We start from the raw sequence: 27610 nt of genomic DNA on the forward strand, positions 1-27610 counted from the left end.
AGTTTTTTTTTTTGCTAGGTACTATCTTTAATATTGTGATTTTTTTATATACTATAATTTCAGTTTTAACTTTTTCCACTGTGTCAAGATCTGAGAGGGCTTTAAGATTTTCAGGTGACAAGGATTTTTCTTGTTTTTATTATTAACATTTAGTTTTATTGCAGTGTGGTCAGGGAAGAGTGTTCTAATTCCACTTTCCTGGAATACATTGAGACTTTGTTTTGTGGACTAATGTATTCTATCTTTTTAAAGTTAAATATCCCATCAGTACTAGAAAAGAGGTTTTATGTTAGATTATGCACTTAGATATATATCAACTGGGTTAACCAGTTTGACTGTATGATTCAGATTTCTTATTTTGTCTCCTTGTTCTGTCATGACCTACAATATCTGTTACCTATTATTGTGTTTTGCTGATTTCTTCTAGAGGTTTCTGTTTTTATAAATTTTAACACTGTCTCTGGTGCTGAAAGATTTATTATACTTATAAATTCATTACTGATTTAAACTTTGGTTATTCTAATAGTATGTAGAATTGTACCTGGTGGTGGTGGTTTAGTCACTAAGTCGTGTCCGACTCTTGAGACCCTATTGACTGTAGGCCTCCAGGCTCCTCTGTCCATGGGATTCTCCAGGCAAGAATACTGGAGGGGGTTGCCATTTCCTTCTCCAGAATTGTACCTGATGCATAGTAATTGCTCAATTATTATTATTGAACATACTAATAACACTTCATGTTCTTTAATAGTTTTTGCCTTGAACTTACTCTTTTCTAGTATTAATACTGTGATTTTTGTTGTTGTTACCATTTGACTGGCTATTCTTTAACCTCCTTTTACTTTTAAACTTTCTGAGTCACAAAGACTCTTAGATAGTTTATTTTAGTGTGGATCTCTGTAGATTTGGTTTGTTCTTATTAAAGAATCCTATATTTATTGATATAATATTTTTGCTTTTTATTGCTCAGTCATGTCCAACTCTTTGTGACCTGATGGACTGCAGCACACCAGGCTTCCCTGTCCTTCACCATCTCCCAAAGCTTGCTTAAACTCATGTCCATTGAGTCGGTGATGCCATTCAACCATCTCATCCTCTGTCGTCCCCTTCTCCTGCCTGCAATCTTTCCCAGCATCAGGGTCATTTCTAAGGAGTTGGGCTTTTCACATAACGTGGCCAAAGTATTGGAGCTTCATCTTCAGCATCAATCCTTCCAATGAATATTTAGGGTTGATTTCCTTTGGGATTGACTGGTTGGATCTCTTTGCAATCCAAGGGACTCTCAAGAGTCTTCTCCAGGACCACAGTTTAAAAGCATCAATTCTTTGGCGCTCATCCTGCTTTATGGTCCAACTCTCACATCCATACATGACTACTGGAAAAAACATAGCTTTGACTACACAGACCTTTGTTGGCAAAGTGACATCTCTGCTTTTCAATGCTGTCTATGTTTGTCATAGCTTCTCTTCCAAGCAGCAAGCATCTTTTAATTTCATCTGAACATTTTTAATGCTTCTTAACTTTTATTATATTTTCTGTCTTTAATGCTGCCCACCTCTCCCCTGTTTCTTACCGCATGGTTTGTCTTTTCTTCATGTGATAAATATACATGTGTCTGTATGAGTAAGTGTATGTTTTAATGATAATGTCAAGGATTTATAGTCGATTTTTTTGTCTTTTAGAGATTCTTTTTATAACTTTGTATAGTGATTTTAACTTCTGTGTATCAATATATCAATTACTAGTGACTCACTAGTGAAACGAGTGAGAAAATTAACACATATGCTTTCTCCTTTTTTTAATTAATATTATTTCACTTGGTTAACTTTATAATTTTAAATAGTATATTTAAATGTCAATTTCTTGATTTATCATCTTTAGAAAGTAGAGAAACTTTCCCTCTCTTGTTAATTTGGTTTACTATTTTTTTATTATTAAAATGTATAACAGTTCCCTCTGTAAATGTACTTCCTACTGCTGCTTTGTATCATTTCAAAATATAATTTCAGATATCCCTATCAGACTTTTTCCTCCACCTTTATCTCTTTGCTTGCTCAGCTTTGAACTCAAGTAATTTTTTTTTTCAAGTAGGAGTCGCAAAATCACTGAGCTCTTCCATGTCTGAAAATGTTTATTGTCTCTATTCTTGAATAACACTTTGGCTAAATATAAAAATGTTCACACTTTTTTCTCCCTCAGACTATTGTACACATAGATTACAGATTTTCCTCTAATGAGTACTAAGTGTTGGTATGGAGAGAAACCTGAGCTTCTGTTCTGTTCTGTTTGCTTTTCGTTTTGTTTTGGGGTATGGATTTGTGTGTGTGTATGTGTGTGTGTATCTGTCCTCTGTACCTGAAAAATTCTCTCTCTGCCTTGATACTCAGTTAATTTTACCAGGAAACATCTGTCTGTCTGGACTGTTCATTTTGCCCTCTGATGTATGGGTATTGGACATTGGGGCAGTCATGCTCGATTGATATTGACTTTGCTTTTCTTTCCGAAATATTGTTTAAAAGTGCTGTGCTAGCATTACTCTACTTGGCAGGAGGCATCTTCTCCTGCGTATCTTTGGAAATGTAACTTGTTTTAGAACACAGCCTGATCATTTCTTTTACTTTTCAGTTCAGTTCAGTTCAGTCGCTCAGTCGTGTCCGACTCTTTGCAACCCCATGAATCGCAGCACGCCAGGCCTCCCTGTCCATCACCAACTCCCGATGTTCACTCAAACCCACGTCCATCGAGTCAGTGATGCCATCCAACCATCTCATCCTCTGTTGTACCCTTCTCCTCCTGCCCCCAATCCTTCCCAGCATCAGAGTCTTTTCCAATGAGTCAACTCTTCGCATGAGGTGGCCAAAGTACTGGAGTTTCAGCTTTAGCATCATTCCTTCCAAAGAAATCCCAGGGCTGATCTCCATCAGAATGGACTGGTTGGATCTCCTTGCAGTCCAAGGGACTCTCAAGAGTCTTCTCCAACACCACAGTTCAAAAGCATCAATTCTTCAGTGCTCAGCCTTCTTCACAGTCCAACTCTCACATCCATGCATGACCACAGGAAAAACCATAGCCTTGACTAGACAAACCTTTGTTGGCAAAGTAATGTCTCTGCTTTTGAATATGCTATCTAGGTTGGTCATAACTTTCCTTCCAAGGAGTAAGCGTCTTTTAATTTCATGGCTGTAATCACCATCTGCAGTGATTTTGGAGCCCAAAAAAATAAAGTCTGACACTGTTTCCACTGTTTCCCCATCTATTTCCCATGAAGTGATGGGAAGTGCATAAATGATAAATTTTATAATCACTTGGGCTAATCCAATGGGCTTCTTAGGTGGCTCAGTGGTAAAGAATTACACCTGCTAATGCAAGAGACACAGGAGACGTGGGTTTGATCTCTGAGTCGGGAAGATCCCCTAGAGGAGGAAATGGCACCCCACTCCAGTATTCTTGCCTGGACAACCCCATGAACAGAGGAGCAAAGAGTTGGACACGATTTAGTGACTGAGCACACACGGGCTAATCTATGACCTATTGTTGATGTACAGGCACCTTGAAACCCCAAGTCTAATTTTTTATTAATCTACAGAGGTGATGGGCAAAAGCACAAGGCAAGAGCAGTAGGACATGGAAGAAATGGCCCCACTTCACAGTGAGGATATTTAGTGCTCTCTTCAGCCCTGGAAGAATTGAGCTCATCTATTTGCTTTTGACCCCTTGTGGTCTATCAGCTCATAGGGCCTCTGAAAAGACACAGGTGAATGAGTAGGGAATTTATCAGGAGGACCGTTTTTCTTTGGACTAGTTTGTTTCCTTCTTTTTCACTAAACACATCAGTTTTAAGGGCACCATGTGAAATTTGTTTTGTGGATTCCTTTTATTGCCAAAGCCAAGACTCACCTTGGACTATCCTTCATTTTCCCTCTAGGCCTTTCACCGGCTGCTTAGGGGCCACCCACCCAGCTAGGTAGTGACTCTGCATTTAGCCTTGGGCAGATTCAGCTTCAGGCCATTGGGCAGTCCTCTTTCAGAGACCAGAGGAAAAAGATCACAGATCTTTTTGGTGATGAGCCTTTTTATTTCAGTGTCTGTGTGTTGGTGTTCTTTCTCTCTTCCTCCTTCAGGAAAAAAGAACAGGAGTTGGACGGGCAGAAGAAGGTCACTTGCCTTCTTCTGCCTATTGATTTTCCTGTGCCATTCAGCGGTTCATTAGTTTCTCGTAACTACAGTTCTGCATTTAGTGGCAGTTTGGGCTGGGACATCAGCCACTGTGGGGGACTGACTGTGCCTCGGTCACCTAGAGGTAGACAGAAAGGTGACTTTTGGACAATACGAGCGTGGGTGCTTTAGAATCAGAGTGTTTTATTGTTGATCTTATATTGGTGGTTTACTATTTCTTAATGACTCCAGTGCTAGCCCACATGAGACTTTGAGACTTAAAAAAATTAATTTATTTTTGTTGAAATATGGATTTATAATGTTGTGTTAGTTGCAGGTATACAGTGAAGTGATTCAGTTATACATAAACATATATCTATTCTTTTTCAGATACTTTTCCCATATAGGTTATTACAGAATATTGAGCATAGTACCCTATGCTATATAGTAGGTTTTTTTGGTTATCTATTTTATGTGTATAGTGTGTATATGTTAATCCCAAACTCCTGAATTTATCCCTCCCTCCTTTTTGCCTTTGGTAACCATAATTTTTTTTTTTTCTTTGTCTGTGGGTCTGTTTCTATTTTGTATGTAAGTTGATCTGCATCATTTTTTTAGATTCCACATATAAATGATATCATATGATATTTGTTTTTCTCTGTCTGGCTTATTTCACGTAGTATGATTATCTCTAGGTGCATCCATGCTGCAAATGGCATTATTTCATTTTTTATGGCTGAGTAATATTCCATTGTATAAATATACCACATTTTCTTCATTCATTCATCTGTCAATGGATATTTAGGTTGCTTCCATGTCTTGGCTATTGTAAATAGTACTGTAATGAATATGGAGTGCCTGTATCTTTTCAAATTATGGTTTTCCTCTGTCCAGGAGTGGGGTTACTGGATCATATGGTAATTCCACTTTTTTGTTTTTTTAAGGAACCGCCATACTGTTTTCCATAACAGCTACACCAGTTTTTCAATCTCACCAATAGTGTAGGAGAGTTTCTTTTTCTTCACCCACTCTCCAGCATTTCTTATTTGTAGACTTTTTGACGATGGCCATTCTGACCAGTGTGAGGTGATACCTCACTGTAGTTTTGCTTTGCATTCCCCTAATAATTAGTTGCGTTGAGAATCTTGTCATGTACCTTTTGGCCATCTGTATGTCTTCTTTGGAGAAATGTTTATTTAGATCTTCTGCCCATGTTTGATTGGGTTATTTGTTTTTTTTTGTTTTAATTGAGTTACATGACTGTTTGTATATTTTGGAGATTAATCCCTTGTCAGTTGCATCATTTGCAAATATTCTCCCCCACTCTGTAGGTTGTCTTTTCATTTTGTTTATGATTTTCTTTGCTGTGCAAAAGTTTTTAAAGTTTAATTAGGTCCCAATTATTGATTTTTGTTTTCATTTCCATTATTCTAGGAGATGGATCCAAAAGAATATTGTGATTTATGTCATATAGTGTTTTACTTATGTTCTCCTCTAGGAGTTTTATAATATCTGGTCTAACATTTAGGTCTTTAACACGTTTTGAGTTTATTTTTTGTGTATGGTGTTAGTGAGTTGCCATTTCTTTACCGAGGGGATCTTCCTGACCCAGGGATTGAACCAGCATCTCTTATGTCTCCTGCAGTGGCAGGAGACTTCTTTACCACTAAGCACCAAATGGGAAGCCCCTGTGGTGTTAGAGAATATTCTAACTTCATTCTTTTACATGTAGCAGTCAGGAGACACTTTTATAGAATATCATCCACTATGAGGAAGTGATTCAGGGAGAGGTAGGATTGACCTGGTGTATGAATATCAGAATGTATGCTGACGTACATTAATTACACAGAAGTTTTAAAACTTTTTATAATCTCCAAAATAGGGAATTGAAAAACATACAAATACAAACAGAACATGATTATGAGCCCTCATGTACGCAGCTTCAATAATAATCTCCCATGGCCAATCTGTGTCATGTACGCCCTGTATTTTTTCCACTCATATTTTTCCAGACAGCTTATTGTTGTACCTGTAAATATTTCAGGATGTATTGATAAGAGTAAAGGACTAAAATTACAGCCACAAATATAGTTATCATAACTCAAATAATTAGCAATATGTCTTTAATATCATCAAATAACTAGTCGGTGTCCTAATAATCTCATAACTGTTATTTTTTTTGAGTTTTTTTTTTGTGAATCCAGTTTATTTTATATTTGGTATGTATCATAAGTCATAATCACCTTTTCATCCTGAGGTTTTCCCTTTCAGTTTATTTATTTTCATTTGCAGTTTGTTTTTTGAAGAAGTTGGGTCATTTGTCTTGGAGCGTTTCTTACCTAGTCTGGATTTTGCTTATTGTACACCCACGGGGTTGTCTAGCCCTGACCTGTGTTATTCCTGTAAATTGGTAATCTAGAAGTCTGATCAGATTCAGCTTTAATTTTTTTGGCAACACTCTTTCTTAGGGTGTTCTTCCATCAGGATGCCTGACTTTCCTTTGTGATTGCTAAAAATGTGTGGAATTTAAATCTCTATGGTGAAATGTTTGCTGCAACCTAAGCTTGGAATATGTTGGCTTATTTTTTAAAGTGTCCTCTGCTGATAATTGTAACCAGAACTCCTCAGGAAGTCTTTAGACATTCAGTCCTGCTAAGATAAAGCAGCAGATGTGCTACTACTTTACAGCCACATGGGAACTCCTCACTGCAGTGTGACGTGTAACCTGGGCAAGGTGCCCCTCTCTTGCGGTAGAAGGTCCTGGAGCCGAGCTGTTCTCTGGTGGGGCAAGACCTGCCCCTGCTCTTAGTTGCAAACAGAGGTCGTGTTCAGTCCATTTGTACTTATCAACAGAAAGTATATTATTGACAGCCTGCTTTCCCAACTGCTGCAACGAGGCACGGCCTATGACTCTAGGAGATTGCCTTCTAAACACAAAACAAAACAAAGACTATTATTCTTAACTTCTAAGGGATTCTGTTACCACAAAGATAAAGTCTCTTTTTTCTTTCTATTGAAGCATAGTTGGTTTACAATGTTGTCTTGGTTTCTGGAGTACAGCAAAGTGACTTAGTTATATATACATATAAATATTTATGTGAGTTCTTTTCAGATTTTTTTTCATTATAGGTTATTACAAGATACTGAATATAGTTCCCTGTGAGATACAGTAGGACCTTGTTGTTTAAAGTGAAGTCTCTCAGTTGTGTCCGACTCTTTGCGATTCCATGGACTGTCACCTACCAGGCTCCTCAGGCAACAGTCCATGGAGTTTTTCAAGCAAGAGTACTGGAGTGGGTAGCCATTTCCTTCTCCAGGGGAATCTTCCTGACCCAGGGATTGAACCTGGGTCTCCTGAATTGCAGGCAGATGCTTCACCATCTGAGCCACAGGGAAGCCCCGTTGTTCAAAGTCTCTTATTAAATATCTGTCTGCTTTTCTATCTATCTATCTGGTGGCTTAAGTAATAAGAAGTTGGATATATCCTAGATATTTTGTTAATTGTGATGTGTGGGCAAAGGTAGGGAAACATTCCTTTAATACCTAGGCTACGCTTATGTACTAGATGGAGATTTCTTTCGTAAGTGATGTCCTCCTTGCCTTGCTGATAGCTTTTCCCCATAGTGGAAGGGTCTGGATGCCGCAGGAAGAGAGGGGACAGCAAATCTTGCTCTGAGAGAGTAGTGACTTTGATCAGAAATCTGTTTGTGGTATCAACTTCCATAGTATTACTACATAAAAAAATCAAAGAGTATTCACCAAGTCTTCACTCTAGAACAGCCACACTCCAGACATGTCCAGGTCCATAAGAAATATGAATTGGGGTGTAAACTGAATGAACCCGTCTCATGCTGAAAAATGCCATCACTCACATCTTCCCAGGTAGATTTGTCCTTCTATTTGTTTTGCATTGAGAGCAACCCATGTAACTTGAGACTTCAAGTCTCCTGAGTGAAGTGAAAGTCTTCAGTCGTGTCCAACTCTTTGCAACCCCATGACCTACACAGTCCATGGAATTCTCCAGGCCAGAATACTGGAGTGCATAGGTGTTCCCTTCTCCAGGGGATCTTTCCAGCCCAGGGATCGAACCCAGGTCTCCAGCATTGCAGGCAGATTCTTTACCAGCTGAGCCACCAGGGAAGTCCAAGAATACTGGAGTGTGTAGCCTATCGCTTCTCCAGGGGATCTTCCTGACCCAGGAATTGAACTGGGGTCTCCTACATTGCAGGCAGATTCTTTACCAGCTGAGTTCCCAGGGAAGCCAAATCTCCTGAGGTCACTCTTTAATTCTGTGTTTGAATAAAATGATGGAGACCTCATGGTGGGGACTCAGGAAACTGCAGTCCCACGTTCATCCCTCTTACTCCAAACTGCTCCTGACCCTTCTTTGGTCACTCCTGGCTAATTACGTGAGGCTCTGGGCACAGACATAGGCAGAAGCACCATCTACCCACCAAGGTTAACATTCTGGCCAGGAGCAGCTTTTCAGCTGTCTGTGGGGCTGCCTCCCCGAGCAGATTATCACCACCTTTATGGGGCTGTATAAGCAGCCACTGTTTGGGCTGGCTGTTTAATCAATCATCAGAGAGTTTATAGAGTCGGGTATTGATTTTAAAGAGAGCAGACTGGCAAGCCTATTAATGTGTGCCTGTTCTGCCCCACCTTTATTTAACCTTGTCTGTGAACGAATGTCCAGGTCAACATGATGGGCGTGGCAGTGGAACCTGGGGAGTCTGCCTCCCGCTCACCCATTACTGGTGTTGACTGTAGATGATCCCCTCTGGTGAGTTTTTCTTGTTTTGCAGAGTGCAGAGAGCGCTGTCTATTAGGTCTGTGACGCGTTTGGCCTCCATGTGGGAAGCATCTCCCTCACAGAACTGTTCAGTATTTGGTGCAGTTGGTCCGAGAGAACCATTGCTAATCAGAGGATTCCCTTAATTCTATTATGTAGGCTTAGGAAAGCCTGGATTCCCATTCCTGTACTACCCCGACACAGTCCTGTCACCAACCTGGACTTCAGTTTCATCTGTAAATTAGTGTGTGTGTGTGTGTGTGTGTGCGCGCGTGCGCGAACGCTTAGTTGCTCAGTCAAGTCTGACTCTTTGCAACCCCGTGGACTGTAGCCTGCCAGGTTCCTCTGTCCATCAAATTTTCCAGGCAAGAATACTGGAGTGAGTTGCCATTTCCTCTTCCAAGGGATCTTTCCAGCCCAGGGATTGAACCCAGGTCTCCTGCATTGCAGGCAGATTCTTTACCAACTGAACCACCAGGGAAACCCATTAGTTAGCTAGGTAGGACTCCTATACCAAAGTACCACAGACCGGGTGGCTTAAACAACAGAAATTTATTTCTTCAAAGTTCGGGAGACTAGTAGTCAAACTAAGATGTCAGCAAAGTTGGTTCCTTCTGAGGGCTTTCTCCATGGCTTGAGGATAACCATCTTCCCTCTGTTACAGAGTCTTCCTTCCGTGTGTCTGTGCCCTAATCTCTTTTTTAAAGGACACTGGTCATATGGATTAACTTCCTCCCACCCCTACGCCCCATAACCTCATTTTACCTTGATTACCTCTTTAAAGGCTCTATCTCCAAATACATTCTGAGGTACTGGAGATTAGGACTTCACCATATATGAATTGGGGCAGGCTTCCCTGGTGGCTCAGACAGTAAATAATCCATCTGCAATGCAGGAGACCCAGGTTTGATCTCTGGGTTGGGAAGATCCTCTGAGAAGGAAATGGCAACTCACATCAGTATTCTTGCCTGGGAAATCTCATGAACAGAGGAGCCTGGTGGTCTACAGTCCGTGGGGTTGCAAAGAGTCGGACACGACTGAGACTAACACACACACACTAACACACACACACACAGTCATATGAATTGGGGTGTGGGGAAGTTGCAATTTAACCATAGCAGGGGATGAGATGGTGGTGGTGGAGGCTACTTAATCAGGGATTTTCTAATAGTGCTCAGAGAAGGTCCCAGAGTCTAAGGTGACAGACTGTCCTGGTTTGCCTAGTTCTGAGGTTTCCCGGGCTACAGGACTCTCAGTGCTGAACCCAGCAGCTGCAAGCAGACCAGGGCACTGGTGCCCCTTCTGGTCCCCCATGGGAGGCACAGTGCAGGCACCCGTTCCCCAGCCTCGCTCAGCCAGAAGGACACCGCTTCTCTCAGCTTATCCATCAGCATCCTAAGTAAGATTTAATTTAACAAAAGGGTGTCATGGCCCCAAATCATTAGGAAACCACTTGATTCGAGGGCTTCCAGGGTCCTTTCCCACTGCCACGGGCTATGATTTCATTTCACTTGCGCACACCGAATTCTTGCCATTTGTTGGAAACTGATAACTGATTGCTACTGCTGCTGCTAAGTCGCCTCAGTCGTGTCCGACTCTGTGCGACCCCATAGATGGCAGCCCACCAGGATCCCCCATCCCTGGGATTCTCCAGGCAAGAATACTGGAGTGGGTTGCCATTTTGGAGCAGAGCAAATTTGGTTCTCATTTGGTTTGTGGCTGAGGGTAAAATAGAACAGAGCAAGAAGCTGTGCTGCCTCTGCTGAGGCAGAACATGGTGCTGAGCCTTTGTGACGGCGACTGTCACTGGTCGGCAGTCACCACATTCACTTCATTCTGTCTTCATCCTCTTAGACTCATAGGCACAATGTGGAGTGGGTGGCAGAAGCAGCCCCACCATGCCAGTGAGGAAACTGAGGCCCAGAGAGATGCGTTGCTAGGCAGATCTTGGGGCTGGGCAGGGCAGGGCCTGGATCGTGCAGGCATTTTGGCTCAGCACCTCTGTCAGTGGCGCTGAGCCCAGATGCAAGTGGAGAAACAGGGCCTGTCCTGGTGAGTATAAAGTAATCCTACCCACATCGATGGCCCAGATTCTTCTCTCCAGGAAACACATCTCATTACCCTCCCCATCCCCACTTGTCTGGCCTTAATCAACATCCCCAGTTGATCCCGCCTTTCGCTTTTGTAAAAGCTGAGCTGAAGAGCCGTTCCCAAGGTGTTCAGAGGTTTTGAGGATCTTGCAATAAAGGACAGTGAATTACATAGTGACAAAATTGTTCACTTGCTAATTCTTTTTCATGTCTTCTGATGAGATTAAGGGGAAAGTTTGTGCTAGTCTTTAACTCTACCCCATCACTCCATGATCTCCTTCTTTTCCCCAAAAGAACAGGGGCAGCAGTCCCTGACTGTGCTTGAACAACTGTTGCTTTTAGTATAATCATCTTTTCACAGTTAATTTTGATATATGGCAAATGATTTAGGGTAGGGATATGAAGTGCTTTTAAAAGATATATATGGGACTTCCCAGTGATTAAGACTCCAGACTTCCATTGCCAGGGGTGTGGGTTTGATCCCTGATCGAGGAACTAAGATCCTACATGCCATGTTGTTATTGTTGTTCAGTCACTCAGTCATGTCCAACTCTTTGTGACACCATGGACTGCAGCACACCAGGCTTCCCTGGAGTTTGCACAAGCTCATGTCCATTGAATTGGTGATGCCATCCAACCATCTCATCCTCTGTTGTCCCCTTCTCCTCCTGCCTTCAATCTTTCCCAGCATCAGGGTCTTTTCCATTGAGTCAGCTTTTCTCATCAGGTGGCCAAAGTATTGGAGCTTCGGCTTTAGCATCAGTCCTTCCAATGAATATTCAGGGTTGATTTCCTTTAGGATTGACTGGTTTGATCTTCCTGCTGTCCAAGGGACTCTCAAGAGTCTTTTCCAACATCACAGTTCAAAAGCATCAATTCCTTGATGCTCAGCCTTCTTTATGGTCCAACTCTCACATCCGTACACGCCTACTGGAAAAACCATAGCTTTGACTACATGGCTCTTTGTTGGCAAAGTGATCTCTCTTCTTTCTAGCATGTCTAGGTTTGTCATAGTTTTTCTTCCAAGGAGCAATCATCTTTTAATTTCATGGCTGCAGTTACCGCCCACTATGATTTTGGAGCCCAAGAAATAAAAATCTGTCACTGTTTCCTTTGTTTCCTCATCTGTTTGCCATGAAGTGATGGGATGAGATGCCATGGTATTAGTTTTTTGAATGTTGAGTTTTAAGCCAGCTTTTTCCTGTTCCTCTTTCACTTTCATCAAGAGGCTCTTTAGTTCCTCTTCATTCTTTGCCATTAGGGTGGTGTTATCTGTATATCTGAGGTTGTTGATATTTCTCCCAGCAGTCTGTGGCAACAGAAAAATTAAAAAAAAAAAAAAAGACATTTATTTATGTAAAAAAGCAAGTCATTTAAATTAGTAGCTAATAGCACAGGTAACATACATATATGGCAAGAATTGTGAAACATGTGCTGAGAAAGGTGGATTTTGGGAAACACTGGCCAAGGGGAAAGCTTAGAGTTCATTAGAATCTTGAAACCAGAAGATGAAAATCAGGAGTTGTTTGACCACCTGACCTCTTAGGGTCATTGTCTCAGCCCAGGATGAGCCTGGCCTGGGCTCTCAAGGTGCTGGTTGGAGACCCCTTCAGAGCATGAAATTTCTGCCAGGTGGACTCTGGAAAGACAGATTCCCTCCCAGTATCAATACCACAGATATTGGGATTTTGTTTGGTTTTGGCAGTGGTTTTCAATATCTTTGAAATGCCCCCATCAGAAAGGGTAAGGATGAAAAATGAATTTTTGTTCCAAGTCAAAAGGCTGTGTCTTGAGTGAATGCAGTCTGGAAATAATTAGAAGTGGAAATTGGATTGCCCAGCATGAGGCAGAAGGGCTCACTCCAGGTGGACACCTGGGGACTGGATGCTGTGGTTGTTCCTGTTGGAGTCTAATGGCCCCTTTCCTGAGATTAGAAACAACCTGGGGTTGAGACCCCTCTTCTAGCCTTGGAGTAACTATACTTGAAGGAGCTTTTTCATGGGACCAGTCTAGGGTGACTTTGTTTGCCTGCCAAGCTTGCTGCTGGTACTTTAAAGTACTTAAATTTTACAGGGCCAAGTCCTTGTTAAATAGAATACTGCTAAGGTGGGGTGAGCTTGCAGCTTCTGATTAGCCATTCAGTGTGATTCCCACAGTAGGCTGTTGCTGTGTGGATGGGGTCTGGCTTGGCTAATCCTTGCAGGACCTAAGACCTGGATGACAATGGATACTGTGCACTGACTGATGCTATTACCAGATCCAATTTAGGTTCTCTTATCTGCTCACACCAAAGCCAATCCACCAACAGCGGGGTGTGGTGAAAGAAAGTTCAATGTTTTCTGCAGGACATCAACCAAAGAGAATAGACGGCCGAAGTCTGAAGACCTGAACTCCCTGATGGCTTTGGGGAAGGACTTTTAAAGGCAGTGTGAGGGAGGGTGTGTGATCGACTTGTGCACAAGCATCTTGGATTGGTTGGGATCAAGGTGAAGCTGCAAGCATCATCAGCTTTCTAGTTTCAACCAGTCTAGAATCTCTGTTCTTATGGTCAGCAGTTTTCATCTGGTTGCGGTCTTCTTCTGTAGAAACAATTCAGAAATGTGTGTCAGGCTTTTATCTGTATCTTTCAGCGAACTGGGAGTTTAGTGTTTCTGCTATGTGGCAAATTTATAGTCTAAGTTGTTACCAGTTTCTTGGCCCAATAGCTATTCTTTGTTTCTACATCCTCACATTTCCTAATCATTAATGCTTGAGCCAGCCTTTCGAGACTCAAGGGAGTCCTGGGAGATTTAACATAAGCTTTCTGAAAGGACAGGGACATAGGGGTTTGTACAGGCACCAGATCCTTCTTCCTAACAGAGACTTTGCACACAGAGGCTGGGTGCTAGTTTCTAGTGACCATCAGAGAGACCTGGTCAAGGTTACATAATTTAGCTATAAAGATCTCAGACCTGAGACTTTCAGATTTTTTCCTGGCATCAGCAGCCACTACTAGCAACCTAGAATGAGGTTGTCTGGTCATGACTGGACATCCTCTTTGGCCCTTTTACTCCCTCCTTGTGTGTGGATATAATCTCCCCTTTTAGGATTGTGTTTTTGAAGATGTTCCAGAGCCATGCTGCCCACCGTCTATCTACTACCCGCATTTCTTAAACAGGCTTCAAATCTCTTAAAAAAAAAAAAGTCTTCTTAAAATACAAGGGGACAGTTAAAAAAAGGAAAGTACCACAAGATTGCTGGTTAAGAAATAAAAATATTCTTGTTTCAAAAGCCCACTGACACTAATCCTGTGATCTGTTGCTCATAACAAGCTTTTCTTCCCACCAGGAGACATCTGTATGGATTGTTTCATTACAACGCCACGATGCTTGGACTTGAATCGCTTCCAGATCCCACAGATACCTGGGAAATTATAGAGACCATAGGTAAAGGCACCTATGGCAAGGTCTACAAGGTGACTAATAAGAGAGATGGGAGCCTGGCCGCAGTAAAAATTCTAGATCCAATCAGTGTAAGTACCCACAATATAGGGTTTCATGCACACTGAGTTTTCAACTTCCTTCTTGATTCTGGGGGTGATTTTCTAGAGATACTGAAACCTGGCATGATATCCCAAAATGAGTTATGACTCCCTGGCCCTCCTGAATGAAGTGACGTGAAGTGAAGTTGCTCAGTCGTGTCTGACTCTTTGCAACCCCAGGGACTGTAGCCTACCAGGATTCTCCGTTCATGGGATTTTCTAGGCAAGAATACTGGAATGGGTTGCCATTTCCTTCTCCAGGGAATCTTCCCAACCCAGGGATTGAACCTGGGTCTCCTGCATTATAGGCAGACACTTTACTGTCTGAGCCACCAGGGAAGTCCAGCCCATCTGAATGAAGGGACTTCATCTGGGGTCAAAAGTTCCTTTGCTTTTCTCTTTTGTCCATTTTACTATTGTTTTGGTTTTAGTCCCCAGGGCTCTTCAACAGTTATTCTCTTGTTAAGAGTGATGTTTTGGGTTTACACAGTCTGGTCTCTCTGTAAGTTACAAAGTGGCCCAGACTTGTGGTGTTCAGTCATCTTAGCCTGGCATCATAATTCAGAGCACTGAACACTGAGCTTACAATGCTGTCCACTGTTTAGTACAGTGAGGTTATAAGTGTTGTATCCTGGTTGGATCCCTTTGCACTACTTCTCTTTAATTGCTTTGAAAATTCAGACATTTTTAAATTTTAAAAAGATATTTATGATATTATTATTAAAGATATATAATGAAGACATTTTACTGATTAACAACTAGGAGGCTTTAGTTGGTATCTACATGTTCATTGTTTTCAGGATATGGTAATGATGACATAAAAAATGCAGACTAAATATGCTTTATTAAGGCGTTGCCTGATCATGGCATCAGTTCTGTACCCTACCTCACACATTATACTGAATTCAGCATGCATTTTTTCCCCTATATAGGATATGGATGAAGAGATTGAGGCAGAATACAACATTTTGCAGTTTCTCCCGAATCATCCCAATGTTGTAAAGTTTTACGGAATGTTTTACAAAGCGGATCACTGTGTGGGAGGACAGCTGTGGCTGGTCCTGGAGGTAAGAGGCTCCCGCTGGGTGACCATCGATTCAGACAGAGCAGGGGTGAGCAGACTCGTTATTGCCTAAATAGTATAAGATGCACATTTAGGGGAAATGATCTCTCCTGCATACACAGGTACCTTACCAGATGTGGTATTCTCTACATTCTTACAGGTAGGCTGTTGCTGAAAATGTGCATGTTTCTCTGCTTCTGAGGTTTTAACAATCTTTTTTTCTAATACAATGAATATAAAAATACAGTTGGAAAAGGTTATTTTCTACTCCAGGCTGGGAAAATTTCACAGAAAACATGTTCCAACTGATTGCAGCTCATTTTCAAAAGTTGTTAACCCAAGGTTTACTTGCTTGCCAAATTTGAATCAGCCCATTCATGGCCATTAATCCTCATCTCAGGTTGGATTTCCTGAAAATAAACTCTGACAGTTGTGTATGGAAGGTTATTGGAGAGTTCCTCTTTTGGGGGCTAGACCTGGACGGAAGGTGGGATTGGACAAGAGAGATAGGAAACATCAGTGTAGGTGCAACAGAGGCCTCAGCCCATCCTCAGGGAGAAGAAGACCTGGGATGCTCTTATAGGGTCGTCCTGTATTTTATCTTTGCATCAACCAATCACTGGGTGCATGCCACCCTGGGTGGGCATGTGGCCTTGGGGGAGGAAGTTTCCTGTAGCTAGGCACAATTCCTGGTGAGAGTTGCCTCTGAGACTTGGGAGCAGGGAGCAGCTGATATTCCTGGCCACATCTGCTTTGAAGAGACAGTCTGAAGCCAGCATCACTGTATCCTCTATAGTCTTGCCCTTCTTTCTCCCTTGTTAATGAATGTGTGTAACTGGGTGCAAAAGAGTCCATTCCCTGCAAATACAGTTCGTCCGTGGGACTAAGATGGCAACAACGCAGTGACAGCATGTGAAGTCAGTATATTAGGACAGGTCTGTTGTATTGCCTCGTGCTCACGAGGCCCACCCTCATCTGTCCTAGACTCTACCCCTCTGAACCAGCGTCCGTGCCTGAGGTCACACGTGTGATCCAGGAGCGTGGGGACAGGTGTGAAAGCTTTAAGAGAGAAGCAACAAAGGGGAGGTCAGTCCTGGATTCACCGTCTGGGGTCTTTTGTTGAAAACCTCCCATCTGGCTCTGGGAGGGCCTGGTCATGAGACAATATATACTGGATGCCGTAGCAACCATGTATGAGAAATTCATTTGTTGTATTCAGATGGGATAATCTGCAAGGAACATTTCTGTCACACTAGTTGCGCTCTTCAGAATATAAAGATGTAAGGGATTTTGGTTTTTAGAAATCATCTTTTTCTGTTTAGTTGATTGGTTACGTCGCATAGCATGTTCTCATAGTATCATCTTTTGGATTTTATTATCCCCCACTGCTTCCCTGGGAATATTACAGATTTTATCCAGTGTACAAAGCTCTAGAATATTAATAACATTAATTTTTAAATGCTTATTCTCGTGCAATATGGAAAGTAATATTTCTAGGGTCTCTGAAATAATAATTTCTAGTGTCTCTAGGGTTATATTCTTCTTAAACTCTGTAAGACCTCAATGTTTTAAACTTGATTATCATTTAATAAGTACAGTGACCAAGAAGTCTTAGTTTCTTTTCATTTTACCCTGACTTAAAAAGATTCTGTATTCAGATATAGAAAACTGGGTTTTCTTCCAGGGGTTTTCCAGAGCCTGAAAAGGGACTGTCCCCCCCTCCATTTGACGAGTGGGTAGGTAGGCTGCTCAGACCTGCCACCACCTGGAGAATAAGTGCTCTTCCCCATGAGGAGTGACTGAATGTTAGCCCCTTAGGCACAGCTGAGGCAGCCGGAAGGGGCTGCACCTGGCCTTGAAAGATGAGAAGGAGCTCAGAACTGTGAACTGGATCTTGTGCAAATACTCCCCCGCGGACTGTCGCTTGCTTTTTCTGGGTGACTAAGCACAGATAATGAGGTTGCCCTGGCACACTGAATTATTCATGCCTTGGCAATACAGTATGCAGATATTATACCTTTTGCGGGTTCTGTTGGTCCATGCCCAGGCTGATGGCACAGGGAACCAGACATCCTCAGTCTTTTCTGTCTAGGAATGGGCCATCCATGCCAGGCTCCTGGGTTAGCTGTGTCCAGTGCCTCCAGTACGCTTATAGACACAGATTCCTGGACTCCTAGAGCTGGCAGGGACCTTGGTCTTCCTTCAGGTCACTCTCCTAGTGTTCACCTGAGGAATAGAGACCCAGAGAAGGAGTGGCATGCCTACCGTCCCATAACCAGTTATATGGCAGAACTAGAGAAGGATTGCACTTCGCTTTTCTCCCATTCTGTGTTGCTGCTGCCCATGATGCTGTCTGTCAGGTCCGGGAAATAGACTTTGGATCTCTGGTTGAAATGGCAGCAGTTCCTGATTACACACACACACACACACACACACACTCCGCTGGAAGATAATGACAGTCCACACAGAACCTTGACCATGCTGCGCCGCCTATAGCTTTTTAATGAGTGCTTTAGGAAACTTGCATAATAAAATTATGGTCTGTTTAATATTGCTCCCTTCATCCTGTATATTGAGATTAAATTTATATTGCCTTTGCTCTTTCCTTGCTGAATATGATGAAAGGAACCGTGAGAAGCTATTCCGCAGAGCAATTCTTGAGGATAGAAAAGTGTTATTAATAACCCTCCTAAATCACCACAACTCTGAAAACAAGAGCAAATAAAAATGTCATTTCTGAAATTAAGTACTAATTGTTACCAGAAAGCAAACCAAAGCTTTCCTCAGTGACAGACAACTACTATAGGAGAAAGATATGGAGACAAACATACATAATAATCTTTTGGATAATTTGTGAATAAGTTTTATCCTAGTTAATGTTAAATTCAGAAAATCTACAAGTTGTATTATCTCTCACCTAAATGAAACATAATAAGAAATTAGACCTTTAAGAAAAGCTCCATATTCAGACAAAATGCCTAGTATTTGCTAAGACATGAAATATATTTTTTTCTGTTTTCCTTTGGTATAAAACTTTCCACTGGTAAATACTATTTCTGCTCAAATAATATGTTCAACTTAAAAGAAATAGTTGAGCGTTTAGAGTGCTAGTGACAATGTAAACTAAAAAAATACTCCTTATATTTTAAAACCAAATGAAAGAATTATTTTAAACCTGTTTTTCCTCTCAAAGATCTATGTGTAAGTTCAGTATCTAAGCCAAAGTGGGGGGAAATGATACCTCTGTTCAGATTTTGCATTTATTTATTTAAGGCCCTAGAAAGTCCAGTCTAAGCCCCATTATATTGCAAGTTACCACCTTAAAGCATTTCCACCTATTGATATTGTGGCATGAGTCAAGGTTATCATGTTAATAAGTCAGGGTCATAGCGGAACCCTGATGGTCTGAACCATGTTTTGATTGGCCAGAGATGGTTAGAAAGCCCTGGAGGACAGAACACTGACTCCAATGACAGTTTCTGGCTGGATTCTAGAATGAGAGTCATTGGAGTGCCTGGGGGTCAGAAGGAAAGTACAGAACATTTGGGAGTGGAGAAGGCAAGAACTTGGAAATGCAGCTGAGTTGCACCCTATATTCATGTGCTATCTTTATTCAGCAAAAACAAGAGGGCCTAAGAAGCTGAAGTGTTGGAGTGATTCTGCCTACCCAACGAATCTACGATGTGCTCTGGAGAGAGGCTGAAATAGGAGGTGGGGGTCTTGGGGCCCTCCTGCCTCTCGTGGTGTGAGCATCTTCCTCCCAGCCCACCCTGACTGGAACTCCATGGTTTCAAGTGACATTGTTTTCATTCTTGTAGGGGCAAGACAGTGATTTCACTTTGTATCAGTAAAAAACACATGTCTCCCAATGCTGTGGAGGAAAACTATGTTGCTTGGCCTTCCTGAGAGGTGGACATTGTCTAACATGGTGCTCCCTAAGGCATTTTCAAGAGTAATTTTGATAATCCTCGCCTTTTGCTTTATGCCCTCTGTAGAACCTAACACCCTTGAAAGATCAAATCCACTGAACCAAAAAGCACTGAAAAGAAATTCCTCCTATTTCTGTCCTCTTAGGGCAAATCAACATGCCAGTACAGGATCTACTTGAAGGTTAGAGTTTCAACTAGAATAAAGGTCTGGTGATTGTGTTGCATGGGTCATTCTTTAATAATGTAGAGGAAAGTTGATGGCTTATGGAGCAAGGAATATTTTATTGCTTGAAATTACGACCATCTTAGCAAACGCACATACTGTGATTGAATCAATATTCAACGATGTTTTGGAAAATAGATGTGGAATGTAAATGATTTTTCTGTTTTTCTTGGTTTGGAGCGAAACGCTCATTAAATTCAACATGCATCCAGCTGCCACATTTCCTGAATGCTGAGGGCATAGGGAGGAACGCAGGGATGCAGACCTACCTCTGTATTTGAGTCTGATGGCTGGCAGCGTGGGCGGGAATAAAAGGCTGCAGGTGCCAACCCTCAGGGGTGGGTGAAGTAGGAAGCTTGGCTGCCTCCTTACAGCTTTAAGAGGATTATATTATTTGATGCATTTAAATATAGTTCCCTTGTCATGCTTTTAAAGTGTTCAGTCCATTTCACTGAATATTTACTCTGATTAGACAATTGTCAGTGTGTACCTGCTTTCCTTTTTTATATCCAAGTACCCTAAGTCCTTTCCCTGTAACCCACAGGCTGCCCTTTAAAACCTTGCTAGTGGGCTTATCAGCTTCACAGGACTGCTTCCTCTAAAGGTACCCTGAGCAGTTTAATTATATGTTTCTTTGAGCCACAAGAAATCAGACAGCTCTTAAACTCTGACATTTAGCGAACAAAAGGCACCAACTGAGTCAGATTCTATTGTTGTTCTTAAATCTACAGCTGAGTTTTGATCCTGCTGACAAAATGGCTGCTTTTAATCCATCCGTAGGTTCTAGAGCTATAAAGAAAGTTTGTAAGTTGGCTACCCATCTAAAATGCCACCAAATAGGCTCTTGTTCCAGAAATGGCCAGATTGAAAGTAGGGCAGGAGAGAGACTAAAATGAGGTTTCAGGGGAAAATTCCAGGGTTGAGTTAGCTTGGATCATCACCCAGTATTTAATTTAAATGTTCTCTGGGTAGAATTTTAATAGTGCACTTGCAATTCAATAAAGCGTGTGCCTCCCTGAGATGGAAGCCAGACTGAGAAGTGGTTCTAATGAAGGTGTGGCAGTGCTTTGCGTGTCTATTACTGCTTTGGCTTTAGAGGATCAAAGAACTTTATTGATATTCTCACAAGATCCCTAGACTCTGTCTCTTAACTTTCTCTATCCAACTGGTCAAAAATTAGTGTCAATGCTATCTTATAAAAGCACCACCCCCCAACACCCACTCTGTATCTGTCCCTGATTCTTTGTCCTCAGGACTCTTGACTTACTGACCTTGCTTCTCTTGATTGCTTCAATATCTCCTGACAGGTGTCTAGCTCCCTTTGTCTTCCTGTTCTGTCCACCCTCCAATCTGCTACCAAGGTCTTTCTAGAAATCTGAACAGACCTCCTGTCTAAAACCTGTTGCTAGCTTACCACTCCTATCCAATGGTATACTATGGTATCGTAATTCGTGTGCATTAAGTCCACACACTTTGGCAGGGCACGCCTGCATTCCCTGTTCCCCTTTCTACTTCTCCATCTCTCTGTGCTAGGTTCTGTCCCTTTGTCCCAACAGAGGCAGAGTACGTAGAATTCAGACACACAGACAGAGACACACACACGCACGTAGATGGACCGGCAAATAGAAACACTCCTACCCATTTCATTCTTTTGTGCTCCCTTCCTTGCACACGGTGTCCCTTTTCCAAGGACTCTCTTCTTCTTGTTCACCTGCCATAAGCTCGTTTGTCCTTCAGATTCATTGTATGTGTTACATCCTCCAGGAAGAGCAGACTGTTCCCTCTCTACCCTGGCATGGCAGAGGTCACCCTTCCCTCTTCAGTGCCACCATATCCCTGGGTATACTCCACTTCCACCTGCCACTCATTACTCACGTGTCCATTTCTGGTGTTGAGCTCTTTGAGTGCAGGGACAGTGTTCATGATTGAGTGACACAAACTGGACAGTTACAAATGACTGAGAACCAAAAGGTCACTTTCTTTTCAATAGCTAAACCTAACATTGTTCTTGAGCCCCCAGCCTGCCTAGAGGAAATAGTTGATTTGAACTCATCCTGTTAAACGTAGTCAGCTGAGTACTTCTTTGGAAAGGGACAAGTTTGGGGAATTTGTTTCCCATTTTCACAATCCAGCTCAAAGCTTGGTCACTTGGATAAGGACTTAGCTTTTAAATGGTTTTCTTTTTCCCTGTTCCTGTCCTTCTCTGGGGTGACATTTCAATCTGAATACAGCAGATGCTCATGGCATCTGATACGTATGGCAATGAGACCACACTCCAACCGTGTGATGACCCTGAGTCCTCCTACTGTCTGCCTTTGGTATCTCCCTGTGTCTTAGGTCCCTGATACTCCTTATCATGGGGTCTTCCCTGTCTCTCCTTTTCATTCAAACTGTAGCCTTGACCTTGTTGCCAGTGCAGCATCAAGTTCTAAATCTCTTGCAAGTCATGAGCAGGCTGTTGTTATTGTTCAGTCCCTAAGTCACGTTCGACTATTTGCAGCCCCATGAACTGCAGCACGCCAGGCTTCCCTGTCCTTCACTGTCTTTTGGAATTTGTTCAAACTCATGTCCATTGAGTCAGTGGTGCCATCCAAACATCTCATCCTCTGTTACTCCCTTCTCCTCTTGCCCTCAATCTTTCCCAACATCAGGATCTTTTGCAATGAGTAGGCTCTTCACATCAGGTGGCCAAGGTATTGGAGTTTCAGCATTAGTCCTCCTGATGAATATTCAGGGTTGATTTTCTTTAGGATTGACTGGTTTGGTCTCCTTGCTGTCCAAGGGACTCTCAAGAGTCTTCTCCAACACCACAGTTCAAAGGCATCGATTCTTTGGTGCTCAGCCTTTTTTATGGTCCAACTCTCACATCCATACATGACTACTGGAAAATCCATGGCTTTGACTATACTGACCTTTGTTGGCAAAGTAATGTCTCTGCTTTTTAATACACTGTCTAGGTTTGTCATTGCTTTTCTTCCAAGGAACAAACATATTTTAATTTCATGGCTGCAGTCACCATCCACAGTGATTTTGGAGCCCAAGAAAATGTCACGGTTTCCATTGTTTCCCCACCTATTTGCCATGACATGATGGGACCAGATGCCATGATCTTAGTTTTTTGAATGCTGAGTTTTAAGCCAGCTTTTTCACTCTCCTCTTTAACCTTTATCAAGAGGCTCTTAAATTCCTCTTCGCTTTCAGCCATTAAAGTGGTATCATCTGCATATCCGAAGTTGTTGATATTTCTCCCAGCAATCTTGATTCCAGCTTGTGCTTCATCCAGCCTGACATTCGCATGATGTATTCTGCATAGAAGTTAAATAAGCAGGTGACAATATACAGCCTTGATGTACTCCTTTCTCAATTTGGAACCAGTCCGTTGTTCCATGTCTGGTTCTAACTGTTGCTTCTTGTCCTGCATGCAGCCTTCTCAGGAGGCAGGTCAGGTGTAGGGACAGTTAGAATCCCAGGCTTGGTGGATCTTGTACAGCACGGACACTGCTTTGTTGGCATGAGGCTCCTGTGAGGAGGTCTCCCTGCACATTTCTGAATAAAAGAGGTTCATATGAAGTAGTTTCATCATCATTATTCCTTTATACAACTCCCACTTCCAAAAGGGAGCATCCCCACCCTAATCTTACTCTCTCAAGCTCTCCAAGCTCTATGCCATCAGCCTCGGAAGGACTTTTTTTTGTGGGTCCAAAACATCCCTTCTGTCATGTTCTGCATTCTTACATGATCATCATTTGACTCTATGTTCAGTTTTCCTGTTTTTGTTCCCTTGAAATGTAAAATCTAATTGGAGGAGTCCTGAGAAAATTGTTTTATGTTTACTGAAAGTTTAGCTTTTAAGATTCTTCTATGAATCATGACACTGAAAATGCATTCACTGTTCAAGAGAATATTAGATTGAACATTGAATGTTATGTGCCCTTCAGGGTTATGTTAAGACATAGTTGAAATAAAAAGAATGTGGAATCCTTTGGAAGAAATTATGCTGGTACTCAATATTATGGTCATGAGAAGTGTTGGTGTTGATTTAGCAAGTTACACCAAACATTGGTGGAGAGAGGATTCTGAGGACACTTATAAAATCCCAGACCACTATAGCCTTCAGTGCATTTCACTGTTCAGAATTCAGTGTTCAAGGATTCAGGAGGGAATCCTGTCTGAGAGATAGTGATTTATCATAGTTTTATTAAAGATTCCTAATTCTATACTGGGGCTTCCCAGGTGGCACTAGTGGTAAAGAAACTGCCTGCCACTGCAGAAGATGCAGGAGATGAGGTTTTGGTCCCTGGGTTGGGAAGATCACATAGAGGAGGCATGGCAACTGACTCCAGTGTTCTTGCCTTCAGAATCCCATGGACAGAGGAGCCTGGCGGGCTGCAGTCCATGGAGTCGTAAAGAGTCAGAAGCGACTCAGCCCCCACAAACAATTCTATATTGGATTTTTAGTTGAATAGTGTTTGTGAGCAACTTACATGGTAAAAACATGGGCAGATTCAGCTTAAGTTTTTTAAAACATGGGCAGATTCAGTTAAGTTTCATCTTATTTTGATTCTTAATGTGTGGGCAAGGTATCTGCCATGTATGTAGCAAGAAGAGATACATTCATCAAACAAAAACATTTCCTCACCATTTATTAAAACCTTGCAAATGTTTGTAATTAGAGTCAAATAGATCTTAATGTACTCTTCCCTTGATAAAGAGTGTCTTCTTTTAGGAAAGGTGCTAATCTGTGCTCCCTCAGATTGCCTTGCTTACAAAAAGCCAGTTGACTCAAGCAGCCACAACCAGGGGACGCCCACTGTTCACTAGTTAACTCTTTCTCAAATTACACACAAAGTGCCAGGAGGAAACCTAGGTCTCTAAATCAGGGTCTTGACTTTATATGGACAAGGATGGCTCTGCAGATCTGACAAAAGCTGTGAATTTTCTCAGCAGGAAAGTACAAGATGAATATACAACATGCTGCCTACAGTTTCAAGGTATATACAAGCCCTGCTCAAACCACTTAAGAACCCTTGATTTAAAATGGCATATAGCACACCCAAACCTACACATTGCCTTCTGCATTTAGTCAAAATTATCCTTGAAAACCCTTAAGTTGCTGTGAAAAAATAATATGCCTAGCTTATGTATCTAAAATCTCGGTATATTCTATAACAGAGAGCAAATATGAAAGCTGTACGTTTAGAATGTTTTTAATTACAGGGGAAAAAAAGAGCATAAAGTTGCTGAGCTTCTAAAGTTGAATATGAAAAGGTTAAATGAACATATGATGCGGCTCCATTCCATAAATCTGACATGCAGTAGCAACTCTAGAAAGAGCTGCTGGTTGGGCGTCTGGTGTCTGCAGTGCCAGCACTGGAGACAAGATTTGAAATAAAATTTATCCCCTCCCAAGAATCAAGGGCATTCATCTTGACTTTGTCTTTCCTTCAAACTGCATGTGTGTGTGTGTGTGTATTTAAACAGACAGTATTCATGTAAAATTTCCGTTAACAACTCACCATGATTATTATATGCATTCTCTTTTTAATGTCTAAATAATGTCTTGTGCTTTGCTATTTAACTTGAGAAAGAAGTCAGCTTTTTTGGACTTGTATTTTCAATCATAAGTCATCACCTTGAATAAATATACACAAACACATACACACAGAGAACTAGATTTGTGCAATGGAAATGTGAAGTTTCATTGTTCCAACCTAGAGTTTTGTGATTTGCAAATTTACTACTTGAGGTCGGTAATTGGTGGGCTTTTCCTAATGTCTTTTTTCTTTTCTTTTTGTATGTATGCTCCTGCTGTCTCTCTCCCCGGCACCTCCTCTTGCAGCTGTGTAATGGGGGCTCAGTCACCGAGCTTGTCAAAAGTCTACTTAGGTGCAACCAGCGGTTGGACGAAGCAGTGATCTCATACATCTTATATGGGGCCCTCTTGGTAAGGATGTCCTTCAAGGTGGGGTCGAGGGGGCAGTTTGTCATTGGTTGGCTCCCCACAGCATACTAACAAGGGGAAACTGCTCTATAATATGCAAGGTGTATTAACAGCAGGGAGGTGTAGCCTAATATGGACTTTGATTAGATTTTAATAGTAGGGTAATTGTTTAAAACTAACCGTTGCAAATTTTCCTTTTCTCTTTCCTGTTGTTTGGTGGCGATGGGACTCCATGAAGGGCCTTCAGCATTTGCACAATAACCGAATCATCCACCGTGATGTCAAGGGGAATAACATTCTTCTGACAACAGAAGGAGGAGTTAAGCTCGTTGACTTTGGTAATGACGGCTTGTCGTTTGTTTTCTTGATGTGTGCAGTTTAGCCAAAGGCAGCCATTTATTGTGATCTCAGAAGACTGGGGCCTCTCTTCTACACCAAAGGCTGAGGGCCTTTCCAGTGACGCACAGGCTGGAGAGTCGGGGTGGGGAGCGGGGTTCACCAGATGGATCACCCTAGGAGATGCTGTTTGTTAATCTATTTTCAACTTTAGAAGCAATTTTATTAAAGAGAGAATATGAAAGTGTTTCAAAAGAAAAATTTGATGGGAAAAACTTTGGTTTGTTGCGAAGGATTTCACAACTCAGGGCAATTGTCTATAATTTACATTTTGTCTATTATTCTTTTGCATATGAAAAGAGAAAACCGTTTGGTCTTTTAAATGACTTTCTCTAGCCTCAGGCATACTAATTCCCTGTGAGCAGAAGGTAAAATACTCCTTTGGGTCTGGAAACTAACATCCCTTTAAATTGTGATTATTGCTGCTACATGTGAGGCTGGTTGAACTGGAAACATTAACAAGAAATGGAAGGGTGAGAGGCAACAGAGTTATATCACCTAAGGCCAGGGAACTATTAATATCTCCTTACAACACTCCTTGTATTGAATCCAACAAACCATTTGATTTTCCTTTTTAAGTTTATCAAATGGTTTAATCTTCTAAATGAATTTAACAACAGTTAGTCCTTCAGCATGACTGCTATAAATAATGAGAAAACATTTACAGAAGCACTTTTTAAAATGTTCTTTTTCAGTGTCAGCATAGGAGGAGAAAAGATGATTTTGTATGTTCATTGCTTTATTGGTAAGAAAGAATTTAGTGTTAAAATGTATCAGTGAATCATTTGCTCAGAAGAAATTACTCAAAGATAAATGAAATTGCACTAAGTAATTGGTCTGTTTTTTAAAAAAGCAAAGAAAAATTTTAGGGTGTTTAAATAGAGTTTAAAGAACCCTCTCTGGCTTCCTAATAAAGAGTAAAGAATGCAAGCAGTTAGTGAAACTACCCTCAAAAAACAACCCATGGTAGTTGGCAAATCTATGCCTAATGTTCTTAAAGATATGTTCTTTGCTGATGAGCACATGTATCCAAGTTTTTTAGTTCTTATTGACAACATTAGTGGCAACTATTGTCATTGTCTTAAGGGCTGTGGTAGATTTCTGCTTGGTATAAAACAGTACCTTATATTTGTAAAATGTTTTCCATTTTACAAATGCTTTTCATTTTCAAAATTTATGTCATTTTCACAGTTGTTCCCTTACTTGAGGTTTAAGAGCTCTTTGTGTTAGGTGTAATGAGCAGTATTGTCCCCAGTTTAAAGGTGAGAAAACTGAGACTCATTGTGAGGTTGTCTGCTTGAGGTCTAATAGGAAAAGGCATAATTGCTATGGGAAACAGGGCTTCTGACTGCTAATCCAATTCACCTTTATATCTGTTGTGGCATAAAAAAGAGAACTGACCAAAGACTAAAACAAAGTACATGGGAATTATATTAAAATTCAAGTCCTCGACATTGAGTCCTAGATAATAATAGTCTTAGTCTATTTCTTTTTCCATTTGACA

General features: G+C 41.5%; 1 protein-coding gene across 4 annotated transcripts in view; it reads left to right on the top strand.

Moving 5' to 3' along the window:
- The window catches only part of MYO3B (myosin IIIB), a 519880-nt gene that overhangs the window by 73414 nt on the left and 418856 nt on the right, over positions 1-27610 (top strand). For all 4 annotated transcript variants that reach the window (XR_015147500.1, XR_015147505.1, XM_086357182.1 and 1 more), the window contains exons 2-5: positions 14362-14545; positions 15487-15621; positions 25609-25713; positions 25949-26048. Coding sequence is in view for 2 of the 4 variants with exons in the window: in XM_086357182.1 (XP_086213308.1) it covers positions 14399-14545; positions 15487-15621; positions 25609-25713; positions 25949-26048 (487 nt within the window). In the remaining 2 variants the exon portion in view is untranslated. The remainder of the gene's footprint in view (positions 1-14361; positions 14546-15486; positions 15622-25608; positions 25714-25948; positions 26049-27610) is intronic.

The sequence above is a fragment of the Bos grunniens genome, chromosome 2 (genome assembly GCF_055505025.1).
Source record: "Bos grunniens cultivar Pamir isolate PY7600 chromosome 2, Bosgru_T2T1.0, whole genome shotgun sequence".
Classification (NCBI taxonomy): domain Eukaryota; kingdom Metazoa; phylum Chordata; class Mammalia; order Artiodactyla; family Bovidae; genus Bos; species Bos grunniens.